This window comes from Plecotus auritus (assembly GCF_963455305.1).
Source record: "Plecotus auritus genome assembly, chromosome: 7".
NCBI lineage: Eukaryota > Metazoa > Chordata > Mammalia > Chiroptera > Vespertilionidae > Plecotus > Plecotus auritus.
The window spans coordinates 54,683,299-54,701,632 of record NC_137774.1 but is presented as its reverse complement, the minus strand read 5'-3'; the positions used below and the strand labels follow the sequence as shown (position 1 = coordinate 54,701,632).

At 59.5% G+C, this 18,334-nt stretch overlaps 2 protein-coding genes across 8 annotated transcripts in view; one reads left to right on the top strand and one right to left on the bottom strand.

Annotated features, from left to right (window-relative positions):
* Positions 1-5,620, top strand: part of LLGL1 (LLGL scribble cell polarity complex component 1) — a 17,592-nt gene extending 11,972 nt beyond the window's left edge. Inside the window, exons 16-23 of the mRNA XM_080682060.1 lie at positions 109-262; positions 1,780-2,075; positions 2,572-2,836; positions 3,057-3,171; positions 3,365-3,477; positions 3,692-3,812; positions 3,914-3,993; positions 4,938-5,620. Of these exons, the coding sequence (XP_080538186.1) occupies positions 109-262; positions 1,780-2,075; positions 2,572-2,836; positions 3,057-3,171; positions 3,365-3,477; positions 3,692-3,812; positions 3,914-3,992 (1,143 nt within the window). The 3' untranslated portion in view covers position 3,993; positions 4,938-5,620. The remainder of the gene's footprint in view (positions 1-108; positions 263-1,779; positions 2,076-2,571; positions 2,837-3,056; positions 3,172-3,364; positions 3,478-3,691; positions 3,813-3,913; positions 3,994-4,937) is intronic.
* On the bottom strand, positions 5,567-18,334 carry FLII (FLII actin remodeling protein). Of its 7 annotated transcripts, none has more exons than XM_080682054.1 (30): positions 18,161-18,333; positions 16,422-16,541; positions 16,049-16,120; positions 14,874-14,954; positions 14,534-14,619; positions 14,252-14,413; positions 13,927-14,030; positions 13,427-13,602; positions 13,182-13,339; positions 12,511-12,595; positions 12,013-12,163; positions 11,702-11,835; positions 11,324-11,536; positions 10,896-11,075; positions 10,193-10,275; positions 9,996-10,070; positions 9,694-9,777; positions 9,416-9,587; positions 8,754-8,858; positions 8,479-8,670; positions 7,962-8,150; positions 7,631-7,770; positions 7,320-7,554; positions 7,007-7,161; positions 6,862-6,922; positions 6,647-6,775; positions 6,463-6,569; positions 6,266-6,371; positions 6,095-6,160; positions 5,567-6,010 (listed from the first exon to the last, which is right to left on the bottom strand). In XM_080682054.1, exons 1-30 carry the CDS (start codon positions 18,221-18,223, stop codon positions 5,876-5,878), a joined length of 3,819 nt encoding a protein of 1,272 aa, XP_080538180.1. In that variant the 5' UTR covers positions 18,224-18,333; the 3' UTR covers positions 5,567-5,875. The 7 variants fall into 7 exon arrangements, with proteins under 7 accessions (XP_080538180.1, XP_080538179.1, XP_080538181.1 ...); XM_080682053.1 differs by having other exon boundaries at positions 11,702-11,838; positions 18,161-18,332; XM_080682055.1 differs by having other exon boundaries at positions 11,702-11,838; positions 16,422-16,532; positions 18,161-18,332.

The following is an 18,334-nucleotide window of genomic DNA, read 5'->3' as shown; positions in this document are numbered from 1 at the left end:
CAGTAGCCTTCAGCCCCTGTGCGATCAGGTGAGCTGGGGTGGGTGATGGGCAGTGGGTGCTAGGCTCTGAGGGAGATGACAGAGTCCTGGAGTTCCACGCTCCCCCAGCTGCAGGAGGCCAATGCGCAGCTGGCAGAGCAGGCCTGCCCCCACGACATGGAGATGACCCCTGTGCAGCGGCGCATCGAGCCCCGCTCAGCCGATGACTCCCTCTCGGGCGTGGTGCGCTGCCTCTACTTTGCTGACACGTTTCTTCGAGATGGTGAGGCCAGGGGAGGGATGGGGGTTGGAGAAACGAAGTGGGCCTCAGTTGGCCATCCAGGAAATGGGCAGTGGGACAGCCTCTCCCAGGGGGTTGGAAAGCATTACTGGTGCCTCCAGGCTGCACTGGTGGCAAGGTGCCGGGCCAGCCACACAGTTCCCCTGGAATTTCTGCTGGCACGGGGTCAGTGAGGGAGCTACAGGACCTCAGATCTGAGAGCTCAGGATTTGGGGGTGAAAGTGCCGCATGGCCTGTCAGTAGTGAGGGGAGGGATCCGCGAGGAACTGTGCTGTCTGCCTTGCTAAGGAGCTGGCTTTGACCCCAAGTGGTTGGAGCCCTGAGCGGGCCCTCACAGAGAAATACGGTCGTCAGGTTTATTGAGTAATTCATCGGTTGATTTCTAACTCACATAACTGGGATTTGAACCCCTACACAAAACCAGAGAGTAGTCACCCCCGTGTCCCACCTGGCGCTGCTGCCCTGCACTCTATTGCTTACTTTTTTGCTGGAGTGTTTTAACTGAAACCCAACGTGAGTACTTGAGTTCATGTCTAACAGATGTGACGTACAGCAGTGGTGCCCATGGAGCTGATACTGATTCCGGGGGTGGCTCTGTCTCCTTTCATCTTAAAAGTGCCTTTTAGGGTTGGTGCTGGGTCAGCCTCCAGCCTGCATGGGGCATTTCAGTGATGTGTCTTTTAGCCTCTGGGTGAGCGAGGCTCCTTCTGGTATTGTTTATTTGTCGAGGGTCCTTTATCCCGTGGATTTTTCCCACTGTTTGGACGTGGCAGCCCCATGGGTCTCTACCAGTTACTGTAAGAAGGCTCGTGGGGCTCAGTTCCTGGCTGGGGGTTGGGGTGTCAGCTGCGTGAGTTGCTCACTACCTTGTTGCTGGTGTTTGGCTCCCCTGATGCTTGTTGCTGAGGTCACCGTTCCTCCAGGGCGGGCCCACCTTGGCTCCTGGATTTTTAGCTCAGATTCCCCACTAAAGGGTCTTCCCCAGAGATTCAGCTCACACAGGGCGAGAGGTGAGATGGTCCCAGCTCGTTTCAGCCCAGGCCTGGGACTTCGTGTCTGATTGCTGCATGGACACACTGAAGGGTGGGGGTGAATTGGGGTGCAGTTGGGACCCTGATGTACCTTTGGGGTGAGGACCCTATTCTGAGTGTGTTGCCAGGGCTAGTAAGGAGATGTGGGGGTGGGAGAGAGTTGGGGCTCTGTGATGGGGTGGCACTGCTGAGGTGGGGCTGAGGGTGCAGTGGTGGGGTTGGAGAGGTCAGGGTCCAGTTTGTGTGCCATTGACATCTCCGCGGAGGTGCCTCTTTAGGAGAGTTGCATCCGAGGCTCGGATTGTGGTCAGCAGTTTAGAGAGGGTGCCCAAGGCGACAAAGCTGGCTGAGGTCACCCCGAAGAAGTGGAGCAGGACAGAACCAGTCTTGGGTCCCAGTGTCAGGAGAGGAGGGGAGGGATCTGTTGTGTATGGGCTGATGCCTGCCTCACAGCCTGTTGCCCCACAGCGGCCCACCACGGACCCACTATGTGGGCAGGCACCAACTCAGGCTCTGTGTTTGCCTACGCACTGGAGGTGCCAGTGGCAGTGGCAGGCAGCGAGAAGCGGCCCGAGCGAGCGGTGGAGGCTGTGCTGGGCAAGGAGGTGCAGCTAATGCATCGTGCGCCCGTGGTGGCCATTGCCGTGTTGGATGGGCGTGGCCGCCCGCTGCCTGAGCCCTTCGAGGCCTCTCAGGACCTGGCCCAGGCGCCGGACATGCAGGGTGGCCATGCAGTACTCATCGCGTCGGAGGAGCAGTTCAAGGTGAGCTGCTGCGGATACCTCTAGGTTCCTGCCTCCTAGATACCACTGGACCCCCTCGAACTCCTGCCTTGCCTGTTCCCTACCTGCTGAGCTCCCCGCAGGACCCCACCCAGCCAGCAGAGGTGCTCCTGCAGAACCCCGATGACTCCCTCAGCTTGTATTCCTGCAGGACCCTCCTACCTCACTGGGTCCCCACCAGAACCCCTTGACCCACTCCTCTGGGCTCTGGCAGGAGGTCATGGTTTGTGGGCATACCAGCCATCTAACCCTTACAACCCAGCGTGACTGGTTTTGCCAGGTTCTGTGGGAGGGGCCCTGGGAGGCTCTAGGAGCAGTGTGGAGCTGGGTCAGGACAGGAGGGCAGCTCCAGGAGGGTGTGCAGACAGAGGTGCTAGTGGCCAGGGATGTGGGCCTGTGTGGCAGGCTGGGCTCTGTGTAGGGGCTAGGGGCGTGGACTGGACCAGGCTGTGCTCACTGGTCATCTGCCCGCTGCCAGGTGTTCACACTACCCAAGGTGAGCGCCAAGACCAAGTTCAAGCTGACAGCCCATGAGGGCTGTCGTGTGCGCAAGGTGGCACTGGCCACATTCGCCAGCGTGGCTTGCGAGGACTATGCCGAGACCTGCCTGGCCTGCCTCACCAACCTGGGTGACGTGCACGTCTTCTCAGTGCCGGGCCTGAGGCCCCAGGTGCATTACTCCTGCATCCGGAAGGAGGACATCAGCGGCATCGCCTCCTGTGTTTTCACGCGCCACGGCCAGGGTGAGGCGAAGGCTTTCTGGGGCAAGGGGCCCAAGTGGGTCCAGGAGTGTTCCCGAGAGCATCAGCAGACGGGGTGTCCAGTGTGGGCACAGCACTGGCCACTCGAGGGCCAGTGCTGCGGGAGGGCCAGTCAGCACGTGCGGGCAGAGACCAGTGGTGGGGCTGAGGGTGGAACCGTCTCCTGACTTCACTCTTGGCTCCTTCTCTCCCACCCACCCAGGTTTTTACCTGATTTCCCCATCAGAGTTTGAACGCTTCTCCCTAAGTGCCCGGAACATCACAGAGCCGCTCTGTTCTCTGGACATCAGCTGGTCCCATGGTGCTGCCCATGCCAGGTGCATGGAGGTCTGGGAGGTCTTTGACCAAGGCTGCTGTTGTCCCCACCCCCAGATCCTGCATGGAGCAAGGGTGGCCCTCCCTGGTGTCAGCACTCTCTAGTCCCAGGTCTCAGGAATGGGACGACAGGGATTTGGTCCTTTGAGCCTTGAGGTGCCTGCCTGTGACCCCATCATGGCCCTGTCTCTGCAGCTACAAACTCCAAGAGTCGCCCAAGCTGAGCCAGGCTAACGGGACCCCCGGCATCCTCCTGGCCCCACAGAGCCGTGATGGAAGCCCTAATCCTGTCTGCAGCAAAAGAGCTGGTGAGGGGCTGGGCATGAAACGGGTGGCAGGACCCCAGCCAGCCAGACACAGGGAGGCTTCTGCAGGAGGCACAGCTGGAATCCTGGGGAGGGTGCGCCAGGCAAGAGAGGGGCAGGGGGTTTAATATTGCCACGTCCTACTATGGTTGGTTTGGGGCCTGGGTCCCCAGGTGCAGAGGGTCCTAACAGAGGCCTGACCGTTTCCTCCCTGCAGGCACCCCAGAGCGGCCTGAGGCCATGCTCTCGCCCATGTCCATTGACTTGGCCATCAGTGCTGACACCACTCTGGACACAACAGGGGACATCACGGTGGAGGATGTGCAGGATTTCCTGGGGTGAGGTGGGCGGGCAGGATCCACAGAAGGGCTGCCTTGGCTCCCCAGCCTCCCTCCCCACCCTTAGCCAACCTAATCGGGATCACCACCCCTTTCCCCAGCTCTTCGGAGGAGGCTGAGAAGAATCTGAGGAACCTGGTGGAAGATGAGGCTCGAGCCTGTGCCATCCTGATTAAATGAGGTGCTGCAAGTGTGGGCCACTCTGGGTCTAGTGGGTTCTCGGCCTCAACCCCAGGGGGCCCCGCCTGGCTTCCCATCTGAGCCCAGCAGGCCCCTGTGATGCCAGTGCTCCGAAGCCTGCTGCTCTCCAGGCTGTCCCCGCAGGGCTTCGGGGCCTCACAGATGGGATCTTCACTGTTTTGTATTAAAGAAACAGCCAGCCTGTCAGCCCCTGGGTGTCATAGGTTGTATTTGGAACAAGAGGTGGTGGCAGCTTTGGATTCGGGGGCGGGGGGGGGGTTGTTGGCTAGCTTATTTCAGTAGATGAGATCACCCAGGCACAAGGCGGGGTCCTGTGGGGTGAGTCTGGAGAACGGGGCCTGGCCTGATACTGGCCACCACTTCAGCCTCAGTGTGGCCCTGTCCACATTTGGGACCCATAAGTCTTCACACCCTATTTTTTTTTTTTTAATGTATTTTATTTTTTACAGAGAGGAAGGGAGATGGGGAGAGAGTTAGAAACATCAATCAGCTGCCTCCTGCACACCCCCTACTGGGGATGTGCCTGCAACCAAAGTACATGCCCTTGGCCGGAAATGAATCTGGGACCCTTGAGTCCGAAGGCCAACGCTCTATCTACTGAGCCAAACCGGTTAGGGCTTCCCACCCTATTTGCTACCTAGAGCATTCACCCCCACCCACTCTCCCCCCACACACACACACAATCAGGTGCAGACCCCAGCTGTTTCTTGCTGGAGACACCCCTGGCCAGAGTAGGCCGCAAGTGTGCCACACTGAAGCCTGGCCAGCCCTCTTCAAGCAGTTACTACTGCAGGGTCCTCACCCCCGGTGGGTGGGGCGGCCCTTTGCCTGCCTGGAGGAGCCTGATAGGTGGCAGCCAAGGAGCCAGGTTGTCTGCCCCTTTGGCCTCCCTGGACCTCTGCTGACCCTTCTCTTCCTCTCCAGGGAGCCAGAGCTACCCAGCTGCCACTGCCTTGTTTGGAGCTGGGATCCAGGATCTGTGTCTCCTCCCAGCCCTTCGCACAGACTATGCCTGCTAACCTGTGGGCCCCAGTGGCACCTGCCCACTTTGGCCCCAGGGTGTGGGCCTGGAACTTTGGGGTGGATTTGGACTGGCCTCTTCTACAGGCAGTACCTAGAAGCCAGGTGCCACAGGGAAGGACAGCTGGGGCTGGCAGCCCATGCCACCTACTCCTCCACACACTGTCCTTTCTCCCTCCTTTTGCAAAGAATATTTTTCTAATGCCTGGACTGGACAGTGCTGGGCTGGACACTCATTTCTAAAACTATTTTGGTACTTGTTCCTGGGCTAGCATGTCCCCCTCCTCCCCCTCCCACCCTCTATGTGTGTGTGTGTGTGTGTGTGTGTGTGTGTGTGTGTGTGTGTGTGTGTGTGAGAGAGAGAGAGAGAGAGAGAGAGAGAGAGAGAGAGAGAGAGAGAGAGAGACTGGGAGCTCCCTTGGCACCCAGGACTGGGGCCCAGTCAGGTATGTGTATGTGGGGGTCAGAATGGGTTTCCCTGTAGATTGTACCTTGGGGGTTTTCTGTAATTTTGTTAACATTAGCTCTGTTTTAATATGAAAAATGCTGATTTTTAATATTGAAAATAAAAGCATTTAATATCTCTTAAAGGGCAATCATGTCCTTTATCCCTAGCAGGGAAGGGGGTATCACATATGAGCTCACACCGGAAGGAGTCTAATTTCCCAGACAGGGTTGCCCCCATTGATGTCACTTGGGCGGTGCTGCTGGGGGGACTGTGGCACTGGGGCATGACATAGCAGGGGCTGCCCTGGCCAGGTGGTGGGTGAAAAGAAACCCTTCCTCTCCTCACCCAGAGTTTGGGGTTTCCACAGAGGCACTGCAAGTGGGTGGCAGTTGCTCTAGGCCAGGGCCTTCCGGAAGGTACTCCAGGCATGGAAGCAGCGGGTAAAGGCATGCTGCTCGTTACCCTTGCGGACCAGGCGTAGACGGCGGGGATGCTCATGCTCTTTAGCGCGCATGTGCTGGATGTACACCTGGTGAGCAGGACATGCATGAGTCTTGGGCAGGCCTTCCAGACCATTCGGGCCAGCCTCAGCCCTCCCCTCCACCCAGCTCACCTGGCAGGCCTTCAGACTCAGCTTGATCTCCACCTGACTTGTCTGGGTCCCCACCCACATATAGACCTGTGGGTATGACAAGGGAGGTGGGCTCAGGGGGAACCTGGGCTCAGGGTTCCCACTGACAATTGGGTGGGCTCCTTGAATGGGCAGGGTCAACAGGGGCCTCACCTCTTGGCCATTGTCTAACAACATGATGTCATCATCTGCCAGGTCATCTTGGCAAAAGTCACAACATTTCTCAGTCACTGCGAAGTAACCTTTCTCATTGGAGCACCTGGGGGTCAAGGGTCAGGCAAAGAGTAAGGGTCCTCAGCAGCAGTCCCAGGATGCAGGAGGAAGCGGGGGAGGGTCTGGCCCAGCCTCACCTGAAGAGCCGGGTGTGCTTCATGTACTCGGCATCGTCGTCATAAGGCTTCTGTGTGCCCAGGCCCACCCAGAAGAAATTCTCAGGCTCCTCGCCTTCGCTGATGACCTGCGGGTGAGAGGGTGGCTCAGCTCAGGGTCCCTACCTGCCCTCACTGGCCTATGGACACTGCCTGCCCTGGTCACCTGCTTGCTGTAGGAGGCCTCAAACATGGTGTTCAGTATATCCTCCGCCAGCTTGGCCTCGTCTGGGTCTGACGCCCGGCCTACCCACGCGTATACAATGCCCTGGTTGTCCTCACTCTCAAAGGGAACCTGGGGAGTGTGCAGAGGGTTCAGGTCAGGCCCACCCTGCAACCCCTCACCCAGACCCACAGTCCTGGTCACCCCCACAACCCCACCTTGAGAATGAAGCAGAACTCGGAGTTGAGGAGGCTGGAGTCGGTGTTTATCTGGATGCACCTGAGGCGGGGGAAGGGAGGTCAGCAAGGAGTCAGGGTGGCTCACTGAGCCCACCTGCCCACCTGTGCCTCCCCAGCCAGGCACCGGGTACAGAGGGCGCTGCCGTTGGTTCGAATCTGGTAGAGGCTGGGCTGCAGGGCACCCTGAGCCGCCTTCCTCCTGCCCCGGTGGATGATGAACTTCCTCTTGAAATGGGACAGGAACTTGGGGTTCTCCTGCTGCTGCGTCATGCGCACCACCTGGGTATATGGAAGTGTCAGGGGCAGCTCCATGGAACCCCCCTACCCTTCATGGGCCAAGCCTTCTCTGGGTCTGAGTCCCACTCCCACAGACACCCGCCCCTGCCACCCCGGGCTATGGGGGTATGGCATTGCGCTGTAGGGGCACGGCAGCGCACCTCTAGCTTGCCAGGGAAAAGGCTTTCGAACTTCTTCTGCAGGCTGAAGGTGAAGGTGAGCCAGCCCATGTTGGAGGCTTCCCGGCCCTGCCAGAAGTACACAATGCACTGGAAATCCTCCTCGGGCTGCTTGTCCACCTCAGCCACTGACTCCTCGCCTTCTTTGCCCTCGGCCCCGGCCTTCTCCTCTTTCTCTTCCTTCTCCTCCTCCTCGTACTCCACAGGGACCCAGTACCTGCAGGGTCAGAGGGCAGTGAGCAGGGGCCCAGAGCAGGGAGGGGCTGGGCCAGGGAGGCGCTAGGGGACAGCACCTGCAGAGGAAGACGTAGCAGTCCTGTGTGTAGAAGTGGCCGAACTCCTCCTCAGGCAGCCGAGCGAACTTCTTACCCTCCAGCACGAAGCCCTCCATGCCGTCCAGGTCCTCGTTCCACTCCTCCATCAGCTGCTCGGCCTACATGTGACCCCCCCGCCCCCCGCTGGTGGGCCTCTGGAGCTGGCCCTCCTCACTGGGCAGGGACCTGCACAGAGCCTCCTCCCAGGACCCAGGGCAGGCCGCATCCCATTCAGCATGGGCCAAGTCCACCCCGCCCCGCCCCATCACCAGGCCCCGCCCCAGCCCATCACCGTAGGCCCCGCCCCTACCTCTGCTAGCGCCATGGGCGGCTGCCTTGGCAGGAAGAGTGCAGTGAGGTCAGCCTTCATCTCATCTTTCTTCTCGGCGTCACGCTTCACCTTCCCGGCAAGTCCCTGGCCTTGCAGCACGGCCTCTGCGTTACGTGTGTAGTCCACCATCAACACGTCATCCCAATTCTTGAACTTGGCTTTGAACACCTGCCAAGGGGAGAAAACACGGTGAGGGTCAGCAGTTAAGGCTGGAGTGGAAGTAGATGGGGTGAGGCTCCGTAGGTGTGAAGGTGGAGTCTAGAAACCAGAAGTGGGAGGGGCAGGTCACGGAGGGGTGGAGTCCAAGGAAAGGGGGACTAGGAAGCGGGAGAGGGGCGTGGAGGGGCGGGGCCTAGCAGCAGCACAGAAGCGATGGGCTTGGGCTCAGCTCTGCAGGACAGTAGCTGATTCAGAGGGTCTGGGCTTTGACGGATCCTCAGAATCCTGGGGAGGAGGCCCTGGGGGTGAGGCTCGCACAGCTGGACCGCACTGCTACCTGTGCTTCAGTGCCCTCGAGGCTGCGGCTGACCATGGCGTAACGTGGTCGGTGCAGCATTCCGCACAGTTCCTGGCCAAGCTTGAGGGCAGCAGCACGCACAAGGCGTGGGGACTTGCGGCCGAGCCAGATGAACACATCGGACCAACAGTCCAGGATGTACACGCAGCGCGTGTCCAGCAGGCTCTGCAGCTGTGGGGCCAGAGGCTGGAGGTCAACCAGTGCTGGGCTAAAGGGGAAGGGTCCTGCCTACTCGCCCTCCCTGTGCGTCTCACCAGCCGCATCCCGGGCATCAGTTCCACCTTGGGCGGCTTCTTATGTTCCACTGACAGCTTGTAGTTGATCTGGGGCAGCTCCAGGTAGCCCAGGCCCAGGCCCACCTAGCAGGAGGAAAGATGAGCGCTGTAGGGGCGGGGTCTAGGGACACAAGCCCCACCCACAAGTCCTGATTTAGAGCCTGGCCCTGCTTGCTGTGTGCACTCAGGTCCACTGCCTGCTCCTCTCTGGGCCTTAGTTTCTTCCCTCCACTCCAAGGTCACTTTAAGGGCATCCTATCAGTGGAAGAACTTTTAAATGGTACTTTTCCTGCCTACTCTCTCCAGAACTTACTATTGTTTCTAATTTCCTAACTTGTCCTTTTTCTGCTCACAACACTCCATGGCTTCGTGTCACCTACAGAATTAAGGCCAGGTTCTCAGGCCTAGCACCCAGGCACTCTCAGCCTCCCTCTCTGCAGCTCCTTCCAGGAAACACAGCCTAACACTATGCTAATGGCCTGACTCAGAGCCAGCCTCCAGACCTTTGCTTAGACTATTCTGTCCAGAATGTGGCATCCTTCACCCTAAGTCCAGATGAAGACCAGTCGCCATGGTGGTCCGTGGCCCATCCCCCAACCTGACCACTGGTGAAGTCAGGCCAGCCCTGCAGCCCCACTCACCTTGTACAGCTTGGGCTGCGGCGGCCAGAAGTCATCAGGCACGTGCTTTTTGATCTCAGAGGGCTCACCCCCTAGTGCCTCCCAGAACTCTGGGGGCTCCTGGCCCTGCACCAGCAGCGTGATCTCTGCCTTTCCTTTCCGCTCGTTCTTGTTAATTTTTTCTGCAAAAAGCCTGAGGACAGGTACAAAGCCCTTAGCAAGGCCCATACCCCTTCTTAGGTGACAATTCTGCTTTGCAAAAAAGCCCTCCCAAGTCTGAGCAGGGTGCAGTCTCATACCTGGTTTTGGTAGTGCTACTCAGCGTGGCCTGGGCCCCCCGCCACACATAGATGTCCAGCCCCCGGTCCAGCAGGAAAACAAACCTGGACAGGAGGGACAGGAGGGGCAGGAGGGGCTGTGACAGGTATAGGCAATGACTGTTCACAGGCCCCAAACCCACCTCAAATCCCCCATAATGGGGCTAAAAGAGTCTAAAAGAGTTGCTGGAAGGCTTCTTCTTCTAGAGCCCACACCTGTCCCCCACTGGGGAAAGGGGGAGGTTCAGAGTCAGGCACCCCCACCTCATGTCGTTGGTGCTCACCTAGGGTCCAGGGAGGCTCCCTTGAGTGGCACAGGCTCCAACTTGATGTTCTTTTTCCCATACACGCGGTACATCCTGGAGGCCGGAGCAAAAGTGGATTGGAGGGGACACCACGGGACCAGTTTACCCTAACACCCTGCCCCCAGTCCTTCCAAGCTGAGTCCAGGTCAGTGCTGCCCACCCACACACCTCCTCACCTGGTGACGTAGTGCGTGTCCTCTACAGTATAGAAGCCACTGGCTGTTCCACCCTCAATGTAGGCAATGTCATTATCAAACACCTGTGTGTGAGGGTGCAGGACTTTATCATGAGCTAACGCTACCTCCCACCAAATCCCACCTGTATACAGGTGTGTTGGTGCTACAAATCTGTGATGAAGTTCAAGAGGAGAAATAAGATCTGTGTCTATAAACATAGACACATACTGGAGTGGTAAGACGGACAAATGGAGGGCTGTGTTCACTCCTGTGCAGCTCAGGTGTGCACAGCATGCTGAGATGTGTAACGGGGACAGAAGCAGGCTTATGCAGGAGGGCACACTTGGGCGAATCTGGGTAAAATCGAGTGTGGCCTCATCTACAATTAAGCAGCTGGAAGGAGGGCCAGAACCACTCACTAACCCTTCCCACTGGACTCAGTCCAGCCCTTGGCCCTGCCCCTTGGTGTCCAGCTGGTGGCTCCACCCCCTAGCCATATTGGCTCCAGTTCCCCATCTTTCTTGGCCTCCAATGACCCAGGCCCCCACCTTCAGCCTCATCTCGCTCCCCTGCCTTCACCATTTTTGTCCCTGTTTTCTGCTTCAGGTCTTGACCCAAAAACCCTTTGGTCTCAGCTCCCTGCCCACCACCTTCGCCCCGCCCCTTTGCCCCTGCCCTCTCCAGGTCCTCCCAGCCCAGGCACCTGCAGGAACTCCTCGCTCTCGTCACCCATCTCCTCCCGTCCAGTGCGGCACTCCGCACCCAGGTAGTTGCGCAGGTTCACCGCATGGATGGCAGAACAAGCCTTCTTGTCAAGTGTGGCCTCCCCACCAATCCAGTAGTAGATCTCCCAGTTCAGAGAGCCGCTGTCATCCAGAAAGGTCTGGGGGCCAGGCCACAGTCATGTCAGCCCTCACCAGGCACTCCTGGCGCCCTAGCTCACCGAGGGGCTGCTCTGATGGGCATAGATTCCCCACCCCAGGATGGGATGGCGGCCATAACTCTGCCTGGGCCATCTCCATCTGGCCTCCTTTGCAAAGCCTCCCCCACCTCGCCTCCATGAACAAAGCTGTGGTGGGGAGGATGCTGAGCGATCTAAGGCAAGTCACGGGGCCAGGGTGCCTGCCTCACCTTGAGCACGATGTAGCAGTCGGCTTCGTAGAACTTGCCATGTAAGGCCTCCTCCACTAGCACAGGCACGAAGTTCTCGATCTGCCAGATGGTCAGGCCAGGCAGCTGACCCACGTCCTCCGTGAAGAATTCTGAGTAGTCGAGGCGCGGCTTCTCCAGGCCCTGGTCCCAGCGCCGCACCTTACCCCCGGGGGCTCGGGCGTCAGCACTCTCCTGGGGTCACAGTCACAGCGCACCGATTTGTCTGTGCAGCCACTCACGCTGGTATCTCCATGTTTCACCTGCCTCAGGCCTTTGCCCGGCCCCTTCCATCGTGATCTGGGTCATAGTCTGTCTTGACCAGAGCCCAGGGCCTGCCCAGCCCTTGGCCTGACTTACCTCCTGCTTTCTGTTCTTTTCCTGGGCCACGTCTGACATGCCCTTCAGCACCTGCTTGGCCTGGTCGTCCTGGGCTGAGTCCTTGCGCCTTCGTAGCCGCATCTTTCGAGCCAGGGGATCCTTGGACCCACCCCCTGCTTTGGGGAAAGGCAAATGGCTAAGCCCCGGCTTGCCCTGCCCCTGGGGCATCCAGCCAACCAGGGCCAACCCCATCTACCAGTGTACAGAGAACTGTGTCCCACCCAACTTACATATGGTTAAGTAGAGCCCCAGAGAGCAGCCCCCCTCTCAGGCCAGATCATCCTGCTTACCAGCTGCTGCTGCGGCGGCCACGGTGGCAGGGGAGGCACCTGCCAGCCGGAGTTGGTTCTGTAGCGAGAAGTCGATGTTGTACCACTCGGCAGTGCGGTCAGTGGGCTTGGGAGGCATGACCAGGCTGGGGTTCTCCCGAACATCCAGGACCTGCCTCAAGGAGGAAGCAGAGGTGGCGCTGAGCCTGAGTCCCACCTCCCAGCCACACCAGACTTGGTTTCCGCTGTGCAGCCACTCGGGCTGCGGCCAGAGGCCTGGCTCTCATCCTGGCTCAGTGAATGCCCGTCCTGGCCTTTGGGTTTCCCTTCTGTAGGACTGAAATGATGCCATCCAGCATGACATGGATACAGGGATGTAGCTCACCTTCTCCCCAAAAGCACCGTGGCCAAGGCCACCCCTCCAGGAGGCCCCTCATTCCAGTGACACGCCTGTGCTCGGTCTTTCCTGAGGGTCTGTCTGTACCCCCCACCCCTGCGCCGGCCTGGGCCTGCACCCACCTGGATCCCTGGCAGGAAGTGGATGGCCTCTGGGAGGGTCACCAGGCGGTTCTTGTTCAGGACAAGTTTCCTCAGCTTTGTGCACCTGTGGGTACAGAGCCGGGGCCTGAGACAGGTGACAGGGGGGCAGGGAAACTTCAGTCCGGGGCGGGGCAGGCAGGGCAGAGGCCAGTGGCCCGGCTAGTGAACCAATGGTGCACTCTGAGGTGCTGCAAAGGCGGGAAGGTGGGAGCATGCGGACAGCGCCTCCTCACAGCTAAGTGACTGAATTCTTTCTGTGACGTTGACAGAGAAGTTTTCTAAGTGACCTGCAGGTTAAGGGCCCTGGATACAAACACCACTAACATGTTCTGCTCAAATTACTTTGCAAGTTGCTGAGGGGTCCTCTGCTTTCTGCCTGAGGGAGTGCTCAGAGCCAGAGGCCACACAGGTGGGCCTGTACCCTCCAGAAGGGGCTGGAAGCAGCACAGCCCCTCTGGCCTCATGCTATCCGTGTCCTCCCAAAGGGTGCTCTGGGGACCCAAACTAGGAATTGCTGGCACCCGTCCATGAGTGTAGTCGCCACCCACAAAGCCAAGTTAAATCATCCATTTTGTATGATGCCGAAGGCCACAGGGTGGGTACCAGCTATCCTAGGGTTTAATGCCGTACTCTGCCCCGCCCGCCCACACCTGCAGAGGCTCTCGGGGATCAGCTCCAGGTTGTTATTGGCAGCCATGAACTCCTCCAGGCTGGCCAGCTTGCCAATGCCTGAGGGCAGCCCGTCGAAGTCCAGATTGTTGGAGTTCAGGTACAGCTTCTTCAGTTTGGTCAGCTTGCAGATGGCTGACTGGAGAGAAAGCAGGCAGGGAAGAGTCAGGGCAACAGCCAGGGTGGCCTAGTAGCCTTCCTGCCCACCCCCCAGGCCTGGACGCACAGGCAGGGAGGTGAGTTGATTTCGGGACAGGTTCAAGGTCTCCACGTGCACCCACTGGTCGATGCACAGGGACAGCTCTGCAATCTGGTTGCTGCTGAGGTTGAGGCGACGCAGGCTGGAGAGAGTGTACAGGCACTCGGGCACCCGCGTCAGGTTGTTGCAGGACAGGTCCACATCTGGAGCGTGGGGGGAGGGTGCATCAGCCAGGGCCCCCCAGGCAGCTCCAGCAGGGCCAGGCCTTGTCCAAACTCCGCCACAAGTGCGTCACTTAACCTCCCTAAGCCTCCGGAGAAACTCCCTCACATGGGGCGTCTAAGCATAAATTGGGTGCTCATTACTTGGTGTTCTTACTAGTCACCACGACAATGGGAGAGCTAATCATAACAACCAGCCCTATCCTTTCCTTTTGGGAGGGGGTCAGAGAAGCAGGGTGCATCCCTTCCTGCAGAGGAGGTGAGGGGCCTGTAGGCAACAGAGGCTGAGGCACCGGCACTGCCGACCTGTGAGGTTGTTCAGGCCCTCCAGGCTGGTGGGGAGGTTGCCCTGGGTGCGCTGGGTGTTCCTGAGGTGCAGAGTCTGCAGGGCTGTCAGAGCTGGGAGCTGCCTGCAGGGAGAGGGGGTGGTCAGGCCAGGGGAGGGTTCAAGGGCATAGGACTGAGAGGGACTAAAGGACAAGGTCAAGGACAGTTGTGGGGTGAGGTGGACAACACAGGGGACCCAGCCCACACCAAACCCAAAATGGGAAGGGTCAGGGCTACTGGGAATAAGGGGCCAGGCCAGGTTCCCCAGGGCTGGGTTCTGGAGGGCGTGGCGAGCGCCGCTGACCGCAGCTGTGCATGCTGCAGGGGGTTCCCGTTGAGCACGAGCGTCTGCAGGTGCACCAGGCGGCGCATCTGCGGGGGCAAGCTCTCCAGATGGTTCTCACTGAGGTCCAGGTACAGCAGGTCAGTGAGGTTGATGAAGAGCTGGTTGGGGATGGTGTCAATGCTGGGGCAGGAGGGAGGGAGAAGGGCATGAGGCAACCAACCAGCAGCACATGCCCACCTGGACCCACCTGCCCCCAATGTGCTGTGGCCCACCCCACGCACCTCCCAGCCTGACAGGCACCTGTTATGGCTGAGGTTCAGCACCAGCATGTTCTTGGCGTTCTCCAGCTCCCGAGGGCACTCCGTCAGCTGGTTGTAGCTTAAGTCCTGGGTAGAAGGGATAAGGCCAGGTCAGGGGTCAGACTGGGGATCAGGCTGGGCACTGAGAGGGGAGCAGATAAGGGGGTTTCAGGGACAAAGGGAGACAGCCAGACCCTGGCAGGAAGGGTGCCTAGGTTAAGGATCTGACTCCATGAGGAACCTTGGGCAAGGCACTGACTACTCTAAGCCTCAGTTACCCCATTTGTAAAATGGGATAACAATGGCTCAGGGACCATCATAGTGGGTGGGCAGCCACTGACCAGAACTGAGAGGTCATCCAGCTTGAAGATGTCATCGGGGACTCCAGAATTCTTCAGGCTGTTGGCTCGAGCCACGATGGCCTGGGGATAAACCAGGAGAAGCAGAGAGATCAGGGAGGGCCGCCCCTCAGGAAGTTCATTGGAGGCCAGGCCTGAGTGCTCCCCCACCCTGGCCTTGCACATAGTCCCTCCACCGGACAGGCTCTTCCTATTCTCCCTATAAGCTCCTATTCATGCCTCAAAGCCCAGCTCAAATGGGCCCCAGAGCCCAGACCTCAGGGAACTTTTTCTGATAGAATATCCCTCTTCGGCTCCTTTCCAGAGGGCAAGACAGGGCTGTAGCTCTGAGTCGGCTTTTAGAACAGGGAGGGGTGGGCCCAGAGAGACCAGTGTGGACTGAGTGAGTCTGTTAGTTCTCCCCTTGGGACTGAAACCTCGTATTACAGACGTGCTGAGAGTTTGAGGGGGAGAGAGAAGAGATCGGGGAATGGTGCTGTGATTACAAGTAGCAGCAGGGCCCGGGCTAGGCCGCCTCTCCTTCGCCCATCTGTGTGGTACCTGGTGTTCACAGCAGGTCCCACGGGAACCTCCCCAGAAAGTGGAAGGGACTTGTCTGAGGTCACGCGGGCAGGAAGTGGCAGAGCTGATTTGAACTTAAGCAGCCTGAGTCCTTAACATCTCACGGTTTGGCTTTGGGTGGGAACGGCCTTTGCCAAGGCCCCAAGGTCTGGCCGAGCCTGTGCTCTGGGCTCCGGGAAGCTCCATGAAGAGAAGCAGTATAAGCAGGTCACACTGACCACCTCCCCTTCAGCCAAACACCCCTACCCCAGCTCTGCCACTGCCTGGCTCTGTGACCTCTGGCAAATGACCTGCCTCTGTGGCCAAATGTCCTTATACACTTGGTAGAGGTCAGGGTTATAAGAAAAAACCCACATGGAATAGTGCTTAGCCACTATCAGTTGTTATTATTGTAGTTGTTGCCCAAAATAGGTGGAATTTGGGGTACTTTCTCTCTTTTTTACCCAGAGGCTACACAGGACATTATTATATTATCTCCCCTTTGGGAAGGACACGGGCAGGGGTGATGGCCCAGCTTGGGGTCTGGCCCTGCCCTCACACCCCTGGCTAGACTCCAGTCCCCACCCCCAAGCTTGGTGGCCTCTGGCAACACTCACCCGAAGAGATGGCAGGCTGGACAGCTCCCCATGGAGCGTGGTCAGGTTGTTGTGGCTCACAGACAAGTGCTCCTGGGCCAGGACGAAGAAGCAGGGACTCAGTGGGGTGGGTGGGGTATCTATGGAGTCTCCACCTGCCACCATGACTCTGCACCATTCAGGGGTCCCTCAGCCACACAGGCCCAGTCCACCGCTACAGCCCCCTCCCGCACACACCCAGCATCTCCCTGCAGGCATCATGGGAGAGGGCCTCCTCCCTCTGCCAGCTCTGCTCATACCTGTCAACACCGTTCTCTGTCATCTCCTCTGGACTGCTTTGTCTATCTGCCCCAGCCCCCCACGGTACCCACCCTGCCCACTGACAGCTCCTTACCAGCTTCTGCAGGGCAGCCAACTCCTCTGGCAGGTAACAGAGGCCGGTGCGGTTCAGCTTCAGCCACCGAAGACTGGTCATGGCCTTGATATTCTCAGGGAAGTAGCCTCCCTGAGGGTACTGATGGTGAGGCTGGTCTGGGAGAGGAGCGTCCCTGCTCTACCACCCTCTATGGCCCCCAACTGCCCATGGAAACCTCTGGGGAGCAACAGAGCCAACTCTCGCCAGCTGTGTGACCCTGGACAAGGCACTTTGCCACTCTGTGCCTCAATTCCTCACCATAAAAGAGGGCTAATAAAAGCCCCTCATGACAGAAGTGTTGTGAAGAATGACTAATTATTAGGATGGCTCTTGGTCTAAGATCGTTTCTTGCTGGAGGGTCGGGATGGAACTGGCTAGTTCCAGGACACTTCCAGCACCCAGCTGTGTGCTCAGCTTGGCTCAAATGCCTTCACCCAGCGTTCCAGGCTCTGCCTACACCACCGAGTATGGGGATGCCCCCGAACCTCTGCCTCGGTCCTACCTGTGCCCTCACCTTGCCATCAGCCTACAAGTCATTTGTGGCAAGATCCAAACCCCTGGTGCAAGGCCCCAGCCACCCCCCTACACAGGCACTGCCTCATTCGTCATTCATTCCACAAATTCGAATGCCCACCTCAGTACCCCCAGCCCTCGTGGCAGGGAGCCTGGGGTAGCATATGCCTTTAGTGCCCTTGGCTGGTGTCCCCTTCCCCATACAGCTACATTCCCAGCCAGGGACTCAGACTTCCAATCTGGAAAGGACATATAGAGACCCCAGGTGAGGATGGTGGAGATGGAGGTAGAGCAAAGTGGTGTGGTCACCTGTGCAAGGGGTCAAAGGTGTGTGCGCATGTGGATAAATGCAGAAAGAACCTGCCTCCACCTCAGTCCTGGCACGACAGACCCTGCCCCCAGCAAGACTGGGCTCCCCAACATTATACAAACTCCAGTCTGAGCCTGCCCACTCCCCTCCCTTCAGCCTGGGCTGACCCTCCTGTACCAGGCCAGCTCTCACCTCCATCCTGGCCTGCGGTCACTGGCCCTGCCCACCTCATCCTTGACGCTCTAGAACCGCCTTACCCACCAACTGGTTGGCAGGTTGGGCGCAGGCTCCTTGTGGCCCTGGTCTATCAGCCCAGCAGCTGCCGCCCAGCCTCCCACAGCTGTCTGACGCTCTCAACGCACCCAGGCCTCCTAGAGGGTAATTCTTAAGCCCCTCACGGAATGAGAAAACCGCGGAGGCCCCGGGAGGGGAAGTGACTTGCCCAAGATCACACAGGAACAAGGCGGTGGCGGAGGCACCAGACCCAGGGGACAGTCGGGTGCCGGCTGCGCGGCAGTGAGTCAGGGCCTGACTCGGCGCGACCTCAGCGGGGCCGGGCAGGCAGGCTGGGGAGCGGGAGCTGAGGCCGCTGCCCCGCTGCCCAGATGCTAGGACCCGGGCCGGGGCTCCCAGCCCACCCCAGCGTGACTCCCAGCCCAAGCGTCCGCGCCGACCCCACCGCTCGGTCTTCCCGGGCGGGCCCTGAAAGGAGGCCGAGGGGAGTCCTCCGCGGCGGGGGATCCGAGCCGCCGCCCCCGAGAGCCTCATCCGGTCCCAGCCCAGGTCCGGCGGCACAGGCCCGGAGGCGGGCGGGGCAGGAAGCGGACCCCGCGCGGGCCTAGGCGGAAGAGACGCCCTGGAGAGGAAGGAGCCCGGCCCGCCGCGCCCAGCTCACCTTGAAGTCGTTGCCGCTGAGGTCCACGCCGCGCACGAACGGCAGCACTCCGGTGGCCTCCATGGCGCAGCGCTCACTGCCGGCCGGGCGCCGGGAAGCGGGGGTGCGGGGAGCGCCGCGGGCTGGGCTAACGCCGACCCCGCCCTTCACCCCGCCCCCCCGGGCGTGCGGAGA